Source organism: Cupressus sempervirens, chromosome 1 (assembly GCF_028749045.1).
Source record: "Cupressus sempervirens isolate cs-2001-9-10 chromosome 1, ASM2874904v1, whole genome shotgun sequence".
Taxonomy (NCBI): Eukaryota; Viridiplantae; Streptophyta; class Pinopsida; order Cupressales; family Cupressaceae; genus Cupressus; species Cupressus sempervirens.
The window spans coordinates 16177677-16191403 of record NC_143118.1 but is presented as its reverse complement, the minus strand read 5'-3'; the positions used below and the strand labels follow the sequence as shown (position 1 = coordinate 16191403).

The 13727-nt window shown below is 34.8% G+C and overlaps 1 protein-coding gene across 2 annotated transcripts; it reads left to right on the top strand.

The window, feature by feature from the left end:
- Nucleotides 1–763: 763 nt before the first annotated feature.
- Nucleotides 764–1963, top strand: LOC149575935 (protein RALF-like 19). 2 transcript variants are annotated; one of them, XM_089816019.1, is made up of 2 exons: nt 764–1271; nt 1390–1963. In XM_089816019.1, the coding sequence occupies exon 2, from the start codon at nt 1466–1468 to the stop codon at nt 1856–1858; it is 393 nt and encodes a 130-aa protein (XP_089672145.1). In that variant the 5' UTR covers nt 764–1271; nt 1390–1465; the 3' UTR covers nt 1859–1963. The 2 variants fall into 2 exon arrangements, with proteins under 2 accessions (XP_089672145.1, XP_089672143.1); XM_089816017.1 differs by having other exon boundaries at nt 1357–1963.
- The last annotated feature ends 11764 nt before the right edge of the window (nt 1964–13727 follow it).

Here is a 13727-nt window from a genome sequence, read left to right as displayed (position 1 = left end):
TAGTTGCAGTTAATTTAGTGCTTGTTGGAAAATTTATCAACATTTAAAATATACTCATTTCTATTTAAAAGATGAAATTCTTAAGAGGAATTTTATTTCAAATGTATAGACTTATTTTTGAAAAACTAATTAAATATATTTTGAATTGCATAGATCTATTATCAAATTTATAATTTAGATCAAAAAATATTTTTTCTCTCTTTAATTAATTATTATCAAACATATTTATAACATTTATAAATTAGTGAATCAATATATCAAAGTTAACATCATTATTATTAGTAATTTATAATATAGCATTAATTTTTTTTCCGTCCTTCCTTGCATCTTTTGCCAATTCCACTTATATTTCGCTGACTAAGGCTCATCTGCTAGGATTTGTAGCACTGCAAATAAAAGGTGTTCCAATTTGTTTTTTCCATTCTAAATTTAATAGTTTGTTTAATTTCTATTTTTATGTTTAAACAAATTTTATAAGCTTAACAATTACATGTGCATATATAATTATCATCAAAACTTTTAGACTATGACATTAAAAATGAAGGTGAAATAATTTTCAATTTAGAATTTTTTTTGTCAACAATACTTTTCCCTAAACATTATTTTTACAAATTTTTAGTTCATATTATTATATTGTTATTACTACTCTCCATATTACTGCAGGCAGGAACTAGACGGTATGTGTAAACTATACTCTCCTGCCTTATAGACTAATAAATTAGATTGATCAAATTCCAGAGCTGCATCCACTTGTAAACCTCTAATGATGTTGCATGGATTATTTTCTTTAAAAGCATAGTACAAGTCTTTGGTTTGACTCAGATGTGGTCCCTGTTCGCATCCATCTCCAAAATAATATGCGGGAGCAGAATGCAGTAAGGCACTGCAAACTGATACTGTGTTCAAGCAAAGCAATTTGAAATTGGAATAATGGGTTCCAGAGGTGTCCGATATAAGCTTGCAATTTTCTACACACCAATGTCAAATTTAGGTCATGAATACCAAAATGAAGCGCAGACAAAGGAATGCAGAGGAAATGGTGAACAAGTATGCCATGCCTTAAAAAGAAGTCGAAAATCTAGATTGCAGCCAAAAATGCCCAAAAAGAAGTTGCGAAAAAATAGCAGGGCTTCTCCAATCCATGCCGTGCTGCATTTGAAGGTCAATCTAAAAATAATTGACGGCACAAATCCACAGATTCGCATTTACACCCGCTGTCGTCCATCTGTAAAATTATTAGGGCTTGGGTAACAGCATTGGCTTCAAAATAGGTATGTTGTTATGATCTCTGTTCCAAACATAGAGCTTGTTCCTATTTATATGCCTTTGAATTTATCCAACACCGGCTTAAAACAGGGTATAACTCTCTTTGTGACGATCTTCTTAAAGATACACGAAATCTCATTTACGAGAAGAAATAACCTAACTAGGGTTTCGGCTTCTGAACAATTCAATTTGTTCAGCGATGGCGGCTACTTCAAATCTTATTGCAGCCGGCCTGCTACTGGCTGTTTTAATGTCTGCATTGGAGACCACGGTGAGCACCGATGGATTTATGTGGAGTCAAGATGACATGAACAAAGTGATGGATGTATGGAATGCGTTCAATACATTTTCTGCAAAGTGCAATGGAAGGATTGGAGATTGTTTTCCAGAGGAAGAGATGTTAATGGACAGTGAGATTAACAGGAGGAATTTGAGGAGGAGGAGGGGTTACATCAGTTATGGTGGTCTTGTTCGTGATAGTGTTCCATGTGGCAGGAAGGGCAGACCTTATTACAGCTGTGCTGCTAAACAAGCCAATCCTTATAGAAGATCATGCAGTAGGATCACAAGGTGTGCAAAGGATACTGGTTGAGACCTGATCACTAAATGTATTATTGATATATATTTATTTATTTGGAGACTTGATCTGATTTGTTTCAATGTTGGTTTGAGGAAATAAAAGTTATTGAAGCCACAATCGCATTATAGTCTTTGGATTTCATAAGTATTATGGTAAAGTAAATCAGATAATCACCTGCAGAAGGCTGTCTGAGTGAAGTAAATGACCTTATGATCTTAATCCACAGCATGATTGATGACAGGACCTTAGTGCATGGAAATCATTACGAGTAGTGATTATTTATATGGGTATTTATGAATGTTGGTGTTTGGAATGAACATCCCCATTGGATCTTTTGATGTGGATTTATTTTGGAAAATTACAATAAAATTGATATTTGTGCTGTTTGGATTTTTCTTTGGTTACAAACTTTCAATATAAATGGTGTTGCAAACTTTTTTTTAACTTTCATTTAGGGGACAGGGCATTATTATATTATTTATATTGAAGATTTAGAATAGGAAGATCAAAATGTGGCCTATGCGAAGGTCTGGTTTCTTTCCACAAATACAGCATCTATAGGATTTGTTGCTTAATTTCCTTGGATGTTTTAATGGAAAATTGTGCTTCGCTGTTTTTGATTTTGGATACGATAGAATAGGAATGTAATGAAGTGGTCTTGCAAAAATATTTCTGTGTAGACATAAACGAATTGTTTGGAAAGAGATTGGCATCTGAATGAAAGAAATTGTTTCTCAGTCACATGGAGTTTTTCTGTCTGTATCTGTCAATTTTCCAAACAGTCTATTTTGTTCAAGGAGGCCCTGAGCTCAACAGTAATGATCAGTTGCATTGTCCACCCGTCAAACAAACCAAAATAAAACTTATTCTTGAAAAGAAAAAGTGTGAGTAGCTGCCACTGCAAAGCCAACACAGAAAATATAAATTCCTGTTTATGATATTAGAATCTTGTTATTATAATGTGTATTATGGCAAGCAGGGTTAGTGTTAATTGCACATTGGCATTAATTATTATTAATGAAGAAAGAATTACAGTGTGATTCAAATTTCAAATTTGAAAGTTTGAATGTCTTATGACAGATGTCATGTTTCAATTATGACAAATGGTCAAATTGAACTTTTATGTTTTCCAAGTGTATTGTTGATTCTTATTGTAATGATGATTTTTTTGTTCGAGTCTCTGATTTTTTGGCAAATCGGGGAATCATGCAATCCTGTGGCATATACTGACTTCATAAAGCAGACATGAATGAAAAACAGTGTTGAACACATGAAACTGGATCTGGAAACAAATATAATACAGTTAAATCTAAATAATTTCAAGAATGAACGGGATATCTCTATAAATGAATTGGTTCCAAGGAGCAGTTAAACCGAGACCAGAGTTATTGGATCAAAACCTGAGCCTAAATCTGAAAAATAGAAAATGAAATGTTTTGTAGATATTTTACCGTAGGATTGCCCTATTGCACAATCTTCATTTTCATTCACAATCTGCATGGGCCTCAAGATGTGTTATTCAGTTAACTGCTTTGTAGAGTGGACTTTCATTGGTGACATGACCAATGAAGCCCATTCTAAGCTCTTGCTACTTACAATTTGCGACGCTAAATTGAAATGATTTAGTAGGGTTTCCTCTGTTATCCATTCTGCTCATTAGATTAACAATAAAAGATGAAGGGTGTGAATTTCAATTAGAAGGAAATAAACAACAGTTCATTTTGAATCCTAGACCTAATCATATAAACTATGGAATTAATCTGTAAAACAAAATTAGTTCCATCTTCTTCATTAAGATATTTTGTCTTTGTTTTTATTATTATAAAAGCAACAAAATTAGGATGCCAATGAATCCTAGACCTAATCATATAAAGTATGGAATTAATCTGTCCAACAATGCAATAAATTAGTTTCATCTTCTTCATTAATATATTTTGTCTTTGTTTTTATTATTATAAAAGCAACAAAGTTAGGATGCCAATTAATACAAAGACGAGTCAAATAACTGATCAAGAACGGACCATTGATAACAAAGGTCAGTACATGTCTTCATACCACTTAAAACACACTAATAGGGCAGCTAGTAATCTATATAAAGGGTGGGTAGAAGTTTCAATTATAAATATTTTTGAAGCATGCCACACATTTTTATTCCTCCAATAGGAATTTTAAACAATTTAGTCAATGAATGACAATCTCAAGAATTTCTTTTGTTGTCAACATATTCTCGACAAGTCATTAGATTTGTTGGGATTGTCCACTCCAATTTTGAAGATAGAACTTGGAAATGTTGTAGTGGCATTCCTACAGATGAGTAAGCTTTAACATGCTATTTAAATGGTAATTGTGAATATTGAAGGGAAATGAAGGCATCCTAGCAAGCCATATGAGATCAATATGCACATCATGTATCTAATGATATCTTCACTTCCAACAAGCTAATATAAGTGCATACTACTATGCTATAAAAGTGGAAGTAGACATAGTTGATTCCCCACAATTAAAACCTTAAAGGAAAGTGATTGCAATTTACAAAGCTAAGAAATTCCATCAATATTACAATATACATATTTAATATTCTAAAATCCACAAGGTAGTTGGAAAAGATGGAACTGATATGGTGTATGGTGCTGAGTTCATCATAGCTAGATATGTGCAAGATTCCTACATTGGGGGGGATTATGATTATGTTGAATACATTTTGGAGGCGATGAAGGAAAACATTGCCCTGGCTCAGAATGGATTAAAAGACTTCAAGTTCCATCACTATTCATTGTTGATGCACCTGATCCTCTACAAGAATGTGGGGTATATGAGCTCTAATTTCATTGATCATACCACTGATGCAAATGGAGAGCTGCCAGTTCAGTTGTGGACACGGGTATGGGATAGTAATTACCATTTTTTTGATTCTGTTTCATTATTTAATAATTTTAGTGTTGTGATAATGAGAATGTTAAATCCAGATTACTTTAGGGCACTTGAGATTTTGAAAATTTTGTTGAGACCAGCCCTGCTCCCTAAGGGTAAAAGGTTAGATCATAATTTGGGGGACATTTTCCTTTTTCCAACTTTTTCCTTAATGAGAGTATATGGTTGTCCCTAGCCACCCCATATATTGCCAGAATTTATTCCCCTAGGTTGGGTATAATTGAGTTCATGTGATAGTTAAAAAGGAGTATCTAAGGCCTAAAGTGCATAAAGGCACTTTCTTATGTAGATGTTTTAGGGTGGGGGACTTTTCAATTGGAAAAGAGGCCCTAGATCAAATTCACTCTTTCCTCTAGCACTACAACCTATCAATTGGTCCCTACAGGATGTATGATCCTGATAATTGGATGAAGAACACCCTTAAGGAGATAAGGAGTTATGTGTTACCTAACACCAAGGAGCTACCCCATGAGGATGTTATTCCTAATATTGTTGCAGAGGGGGAGGTAGCAGATAAACTGGCCAAGCTTGATGATGTGTTAAGGGTAGAGAGGGAAATAAAGAGAATATATCCCAATTTCATGGGTTTTGTATGGATGTCCCCTATCCTCATAGGATTAGGAAGATGGTCACTAGCCATGTTGAAATCATGGCTCAAATGTTAGAGGGACTCATGGGAGAAGAAGAGAGGGTATGTCCTAACAGCCTTGAGCCTAATGTGATTCCAAATGATGAAGAAGAGGAAGATGAGCATGCTGAGGCATCATGGGTCACAAATGGAAAAAAGAGACAAAAAGTTGTTCATATCCCTGCAGAGGTAAAACAAAGGACTCTACAAATTTTACCAGACAATAGTCAATATTTTGCTAACTTAAGGAAAACCTATCTCCAAGATAGAAATAATGTAGCTGAAAGCACACTCATAGATTTGGAACTAGCAGTAGCAAGACTGGATGATAGGATCATTCAACCCAACAATGCATAGAGGATGATGAATTCATCAAATAAAATGAGTTCAAGAGCTTTTTGTATAAGGTAAAACAAAGTGAATTGATGCTGAAAATGAAACCAAGAGAATCAGATGAGAAGAAATTAGAACTGGTTGAGAAGCTAGAGGCCTATGATCTTGAGAGTGAAACCATGACTCTAGAGGAGGAAAGAGAACTTGTACAAAGGAGTGGTATGTTGTTGGTACTCGGATGGAATTTGGAGCAAGCACTTATGCTTGATCAGATAAGGAGACATGAGAATGCCATCTCATATGAGGCATTTGATGCTGATGGACTGCAGAGAGGAACAAGATTCAACATAGATACCAAATCTATGGTAGTTTGGAGCATGGCTCCATCATCAAATAAGCCTAAGCTAATGGATGTGCAGAGCATAGAATAGGGTAACATGATTGTATGGACTTTGCAAGGCACTTTGAGTACATAAATCTCAAAGGCCATGAAGCATTTCTCATTCATGAATGAGGCCAAGGTAGAGGAGATAGAGACCAAGCTTGCCAAGTCTATACATGATTATATTGATGTGAGGAAGCTTTAAGAGGATGAGCTTAGGAAAATCCATGTATACAAAGGGAAAATTGGGGAGCTTGAGGCTAAGGTCCAAGCATTAGAGGCTGAGGTTGCATCTCTCAGAAAGCAACTTGTAAATATAGAACAAGTGGTTATTGTAGAATAGAACCAAGAGTAGAAAGATTAGGAGCAACCAGCTAGCCCCAACACAAACAGATGGTTTGGAGGCAGAGGATACAATAGAACCAAAGAGAATGAGAATTGATCTCCACCTAGTTGGCAAGGAGATGAGATAAGGACAACTGTCCTTAAGAGTTTGATGAGCCACATGGTTGAAACTTTGAAGAATATATCACAATAGGCTCACAATTTTTATGTTGCTTTACAAAGTGTTGAGCAATTATGCAATGAGGCACTTTCATGGTTATCACCCCACATTTAATCTATGGGGGCCATATACATAGTTCTTAGAGAGGCTTATTGTACTAATAACTAAAAATCCATATTTTCTTGATAAGATAATTATAGTGAAGGAGGGCTTAGAGGTAGTCAAAGAACCAATTGGCTTCTTCACTAGTAAATTACAAATTATACAAGGGAATCTGAAAGTTTTATCTTAGGGAATTTAGCCTTGTATACCACCAATTTTGGATGCCACTAGTTCAGTGAGGGATTGGCAGGAATGATTTGATTCCTTTGGTGCCATTCTGACTTAGGAGGCCACTATGGAAATTTTTGATGATATCTCTGATGCACCTTATAATAAATTAATTGATTCCCTATTCATAGTAGAAATAGACTTGAACAAGTTTTTTGTTGAGTCTAAAGCCATTACAGATGCCAGGTGGACTAAAGCCACACAAGACCTAGAAGAGGTTAGAACTACAAAGTGACCCACCAAAAGGGAGATCTACATTTGGGAAGTGGTGGGAGAGATCAAAGCCCTATCAGAGAGAGGTAGCTGAGATATTACTCACTGAAGAAAGTAAAAGACAAAGGGGTGTAAAGTCAAAGAGCATGACATAAATTTTCACCTGCTGAATTTTTTGACTACTTCCTCTTTTGGATTGAACATCGAGGAATGTTTTATATATCTTTCTGTTTATGTCTTGCCACTTTTTATATCTATTCATGTTTTGACATATGTCCTCTCATATGTAGCTTGTTGCAATCCTATATAAGGATTTCCAAGATGTGGAGTTGAGGTTGACTATCTATAGATTCTTATGTCTTTTTTATAGTCCATCCATTTTTCTATAGTTATATGAATGTAATCAATTCTTGTATACTTGACTATATACAGTGAACACTAAGTATCAGTGGTCAAGTTTTGAGTTATTTTTGAGTCTCAGTCAGTATTGTATGCATTTTCAAAGGAAATCAATACAAATAGAAAATTCTCTATATATCTGTCTTTAAGTTTTGTCTCATTTCTTATATATCTATAATCTTGAGATTGGAATGAACAAGTTTCATTCAGTTTAATACAATTCATATAAATTGTATATCTCTCACTGATTGCTACTAGGTCAAAGAATTAGATAATTGCTCTCTTTAACTGATAGGGTTTAGGATTCATAAGAAGGATATGGTAAGAATGAAATTTAGAGCTCACTATTGACAAATTTAATTACAAGTTGATTAAATAGGTCCAAGTTTGATGGTTTTGACTCTATACATCAATGGATAAGACATTGGTCAATTAAGTTCAAGAACAAGTTGATGATTCACCTAATTATAGAATATATATAACAAACAATCAAATCAATTTACCATTTTATGTAATGATGAACTAGAAGTGTTGGTCATTACTTATTTTCTTTTTCTTTCCCTTTGATTATAGTTAGGTACTATGATCAAGAAGTTTATAAGAAAATTATAGAAGAACATTGACCATTTCTACTAAAGGGGATAATCTTGAAGAGAAGAGTATCAAGTTAGTAAGATTAAATCCCTAAGGTTTCCCCACCTTGGCCCTATAGAGCCTAAAGTGAAGTGAGTCCTAATGACTCTATTAATGTTGGCCCAGAACTAAGATTGAGCCCTACTGAATATAGGATTTAGTTGATCCTTAGGCTTGTCCCTATCTTTTGCTTCTTGGTATTAGATTTAAACCCACCTGATATGTTCCTTACCAGTAAGAACTCCAACAATAGCGACATACGTAGATCTTTTTCCGATCTGACGGTGATAATAAAATGATATTAAATCTCTTTATTTTGTGGTGTAGGTCCACTTTCCAATTATATACCTCATGGCAGGCATGTGGCACAATTTCATTGTTTGAAGAATCCAACACTAACCTTTTCCCCGGGTCGTGACTTAACATGACTTTATTTCATTAACCACGACAACTTGGACATAACTATTCATTAACCATAATCACGATTTTACAACATTAAACTTAACTGCCTTTATTAACATGCAACCAAGCGATTTCCTTGTTTTCTCTCTATCACTACTTTGACCATGATTTACCTTAACTTGACTACAATGGTGTGATTGCTTCCTTTCGCTCAGTCACAACCTTAACTTGGGGTTGTGTTAATCATTAGTGATCATACAATAACTATAGATTTCTAGGATTAGACAGTTAAGATTTAGAAATGCCTTAATTATCCTTTTTTCTCTATAACATGGGCCCATCTGCTCCACATTTCATATGGTTGTTATGTCGCTTGAGTTATTCCTCATACAACTTTGGAAAGAGACAAAGTGATGTCCGTAGATCTTTGTAAAATCTGACGATCATGAGAAAGGTCTAATTTCCAAGGTGACTTGACTATTCAACTTGATGACATGGACATTCAGATTGTTTTGATCTACCAATTCAATTTAAACTTAGGTCTTCACCACCTTTGATTGTGTTCTTCGACATTTCTACATTTTTGAGCACTCACTTTGTATTGAATTCAACTGATATGGCTTCTAACTTGTTCTCATGATCTTTATATCAATCTTTTAGCCCCAGTCTTCGATGTTCTCTATTACATTTTCTTTGACTATGCCTATGATCTCTTCTAAATGTATCCTTCCTTTAGATATAGACTTTTGACCATAAATTTATAAATTCTCAGAGATCTAGAAATGCTTTCATGAAAAACTGCTTCACAGCATGAATCTTTGTCTTTGACATGATTATGAACAAGGAAATTTGAATTAGCAAAATATTCAGACTTTCTTCTCATCAAGATAATGCATGAAAAACCCTCCAAACCCTAATCACCTAGTTTTGGACTAATGCATTGCTCATATGATTCTTGCAAAAAAATGATGAGAAGAAAGATCATCCTATAGGAAATCTAGACTCAAACTCAAGATGGTGACACTTGACTTGACATAAAACCCTAGAGAAAAAGATGTGAACTAAAACTTGGGTAACATCATGAAAAGTTACTTTGAAGACTTTAAGAAGTCTATGAAGTAGAGACTGAGGATACTAGTGTCACCGGTAGAGAAATATTATGATGATGTTTATTTTATAGTCGATGCTGATTTTACTTATATACAAGCAGTTGTTCCTATGGTCAGATGGCTTAGGCCATTGCACTATGAAATAAATGAGGATGAGGCATCAATAGCCATCGCAACACTATTAGCAAAGGAAATAGATAAGAGTGCAACCTCATTTGGAAATTATGAGGAAACCAAATCAAGAATCACAATAGATTTGAAGACAACTTCTATGGTGAGAAAGAAGAACAAAATTGTGAAGAAGCTTAAAGAAAGATTTGGTGAAGAGGGAGAGGAAGAAGAAGAAGAAGATGATGAGAATTAAGAAGATGAGAAACTAGCTCAAGTCCCTCTTGCACTAACACAAGGTCAAGGAGAGGACCAAGAAGAGGAAGAAGTGGAACATGATGAAGGTGTTGCTCAGGAGAAGAAGCCAATGAAGCACCTAAGCTAGTTGAAAAGAAGAAAATAAAAGAAAAGGAGAAAAGAACAAAGAAACTAAAGAAGGTTGTGAAGCCAACACAACAAAAGCCAATAGTACCTATTACCAGGGCTAGCACAAGGGCTATTGGAAAGAAGACACATGAAGCTGACAAACTCAAAGGTAAAAGAACTATTGCTATTGCAGAGCAGGGTTAACAAGATCAACCAAAGAGGAGGAAGTATATAGCTCTAGATAAATCAGATTAGGAGAGGACCAAATTAGATGACAAAAATCAATTCCAAGTGGTAAGCCATAGTGCCTCTTTTGATTTAAACAACTTGTATGATAACATTAAGAACAATGTAGATCTGTCAAGGTTCACACATGTTGAGTTTGATAAAATTGGAAAGGTAGAAATGAATAAGGTTGAGGAATCTATATACAAGACGATGGCCACATTCAAGAATACTCCTATTGAGCTTTCCAACTCTCTACCCAAAATTCTATATGATAGATTTGAGAAAAGATGAAAATATAGTTTAACTCCTAAAAGGAATATAAGGGAGATTACTCTAGCCAAAGTAATGCCAAAATTGGACAAGTCATCTATGACTAAGGCCATTAACAAATATAAAGGGAAATTTTCTCCCAAATACAGAGCCTTTAACATCTTGAAGAATAATATTGAGGAAGTTGTCAAATAGAGTACCCAAATATGGAAAGTTATCTATCGGTTGCAAACAAAAAAGGCAATTGAACAAGCACCTAAGGAGGTAGGTGAAGAAAAATATGACCAAGAGGTAGTGGAGATTACAAAGGATGGATTTGTCAAAGATGGTCATGAGGGTGACACATAAAAGGAAGAAGATACAAAGACTAAAACTAAAGAAGAGAAACAACAAGATTAGAATGTACCTGAGGTATATATGCCGAGTGCCAGTCCCCCTCAAGTGGAACAAGCAAGTTAACAAGAAACTATCAAGATAAAGGATGTTTCTGATAACACAGTGTAGAACATCAATCCTTTGATATAGGATGATTTGAAGAGGATACTACATGATTCAAATTTAGCTACTAAACTATGCACTAAACCTGTATTAATTAGTACAGATGAAATTGACAAGGTATCAATAGGGAAGAAAAAAAACACTGACACATCTAGTGTGCCCCTTTCATCTACATAAACACAAGGTCCAAAAGCACAATAGGGTGTCACCACTGATACTCATGTTTCAATTCCCATTTTGGTATACCAAAGAAAGGACACAATGACATCAAATGTTAGCACATTAGTGCCAAATACTTTAGTGCAAGTAGTATTGATAGTTGAGAAGGATGGGACACAAGTCAATATAGGTCAAGAAGGTATCCTTGTACCTAACTCACATATAGAAGGTGAACAAGAAGAAAAAATAGAGAAGGAGAAGGATAGGACTAAAGAGTCAATTTTGACTACAAAACTAGAGGACCAAATATCAATTTAGACATTGGTTACCATACCAATCTCTACATCTCCTATTCCTAGTCAAACTCTTCATAGGTGAAGTGTAGATGCTACACCATTGTAGTCATCAAAGCCTAGTCCTGATACATCTAAGGTTGGAGAATCCACATCTTATGGAGATATCAACTTAGATGAGATGATTGAACTTACAAAGTTTGATCTAGCAACAATCACCATAGAACAAATGAGCATATTGCAGGAAGCTCTAGCAAGGAAGAAGAATCAAGAGTTACTTAAAAGGGAGCACAAGAAAAGACAAGTGCTATATGACATCAAAGGCATATTTCATGATGAATTCAGCCTCCCAACACCTAATGAGGATAAACCTATTATTGAGCAACTAGTGAATTTAGTGGATAAAATTAGTGAGGCAGACCTAGCCACAAACACTAAACTTTTAGAATGGTCTGAGAAGATATTTCTAACAAAGGTTGATGAAAAGATTTCTAGTGCCATTGCACTTAGATAGGTTGACTTAGCAACCAAGATGGAAGATGTGAAAAAGGTGTTAGAGAACATATTTTCTTTATACACAAAGCTTTGTGATGTGAAATTGTTCACACAAGAAGCATAGAGGACTATTGACCTACTACAGGGAGATTTAAAGACAATAGGTAATATTCTTAAGTTGTCTCTTGGTCATAGTAAAACTAATTTTCAAAGGTTATTATCTACTCAAGATTAGCTAGCTACATTACAATCACAAGATGCAAATACCAGGGACACCTTGATAAATATTCAAGCCATGTAGACCCCGCACATGGAGGTGTTGCACAAGGAACTAGCCTTTTTAGAAACATTGGTGAAGAAAGATCCTCATATTTCTACTCATGAAAGCCTAGTAGACCTTTTTGTCAAGCTAGATGTTCAAATTCAATCTCTAGAGGTGGCGTACAACAATTGGGATGCAACCCTTAAGATTATATTGGAGGTCCATTAAATATTTTTGGACAAACACACTATTTGTGTACCACCCATGATATAAGTGTCAAAAAAAGGGAGAATATTAGAAGGGATATTGAAGAAAAGGAGAAATCACACAAAGAGGGAGTAAATGTAGAAAAAAATTAAGGCAACACTTGAAGCAAATTTACTCAATAGGAGTATCAGATTCAGATACAACACATAAAAATTAACTCAGGGGGAGTTACGAAGTTTTGAGGTATGACTAATAAGTCATCAGTTTTGCAAAATTTTGATATTTTGAAATTTTTGTATGCAAGTCAAGTAAAGATTATAGATTATTTGACTTATGCTTAAGTTAAGGTTATATATGCATGACAAAGTGTTTTTGCCACTCATGTCAAAGGGGGAGATTGTTAATCTCAGATTGGTTTTGACATATGAGTGACCACACTTATAGTCATATTCATAAAGTGCATGTCAAGTAAGTAGTTTATGCTGAGCACAAGTTGTTAGATAGTGCACACCAATAAATATATATAGTAAGTCCTGAGCATCAGTATGTGCTAAGCAGACAGTTAGTGCCGAGCAAGTTAGTAGATGCCGAGTGATTCAGATGTTGAGTGAATAGTAGATGTCGAGTCATTCAGAAGATGAGTTACAACATTGAAGATATAGTGAATGCCAAGCATTAGAGGCTTTAAGTGATGAGTAAATAGTTTTGGATAGAGTTTTTTGTAATGACGCAAACTCTTATGTAAACTATTTTTGGGCTGACTTAAGGATTGTTTTGTGATTCTAGATGATAAGAATGAATCTATATTGAGAATCCCTATGCAATACATGCAACCAATCAAATTGAGGGATGTTCTAAGAAAAAAAATGGTTGAATCACAATTGTTGATTCCTACCTAACCCTAAGTCACCTAGGCATTCTTAAGGAAGGAAAACCCTAAAGAGTTTGTAGAGTGAAGAGAGAAGTTTGCATGCACATGGTGACTAAGGAGTTGTGATTGAGATATGAATTGCAAAATCAATTAGAGAGAAAAAAGGAAAGAAGAGAGGATAGAAGTGATATATATGATAAGAGAGGATCAAGTATACATCAGGAAAGAGGTGATATGATATCTAGCAGAGAGGTGCTAA

Excerpts from the sequence above, each read along its gene's own strand:
- LOC149575935 (XM_089816019.1), top strand. The coding sequence starts at position 1,466 with ATGGCGGCTACTTCAAATCTTATTGCAGCCGGCCTGCTACTGGCTGTT.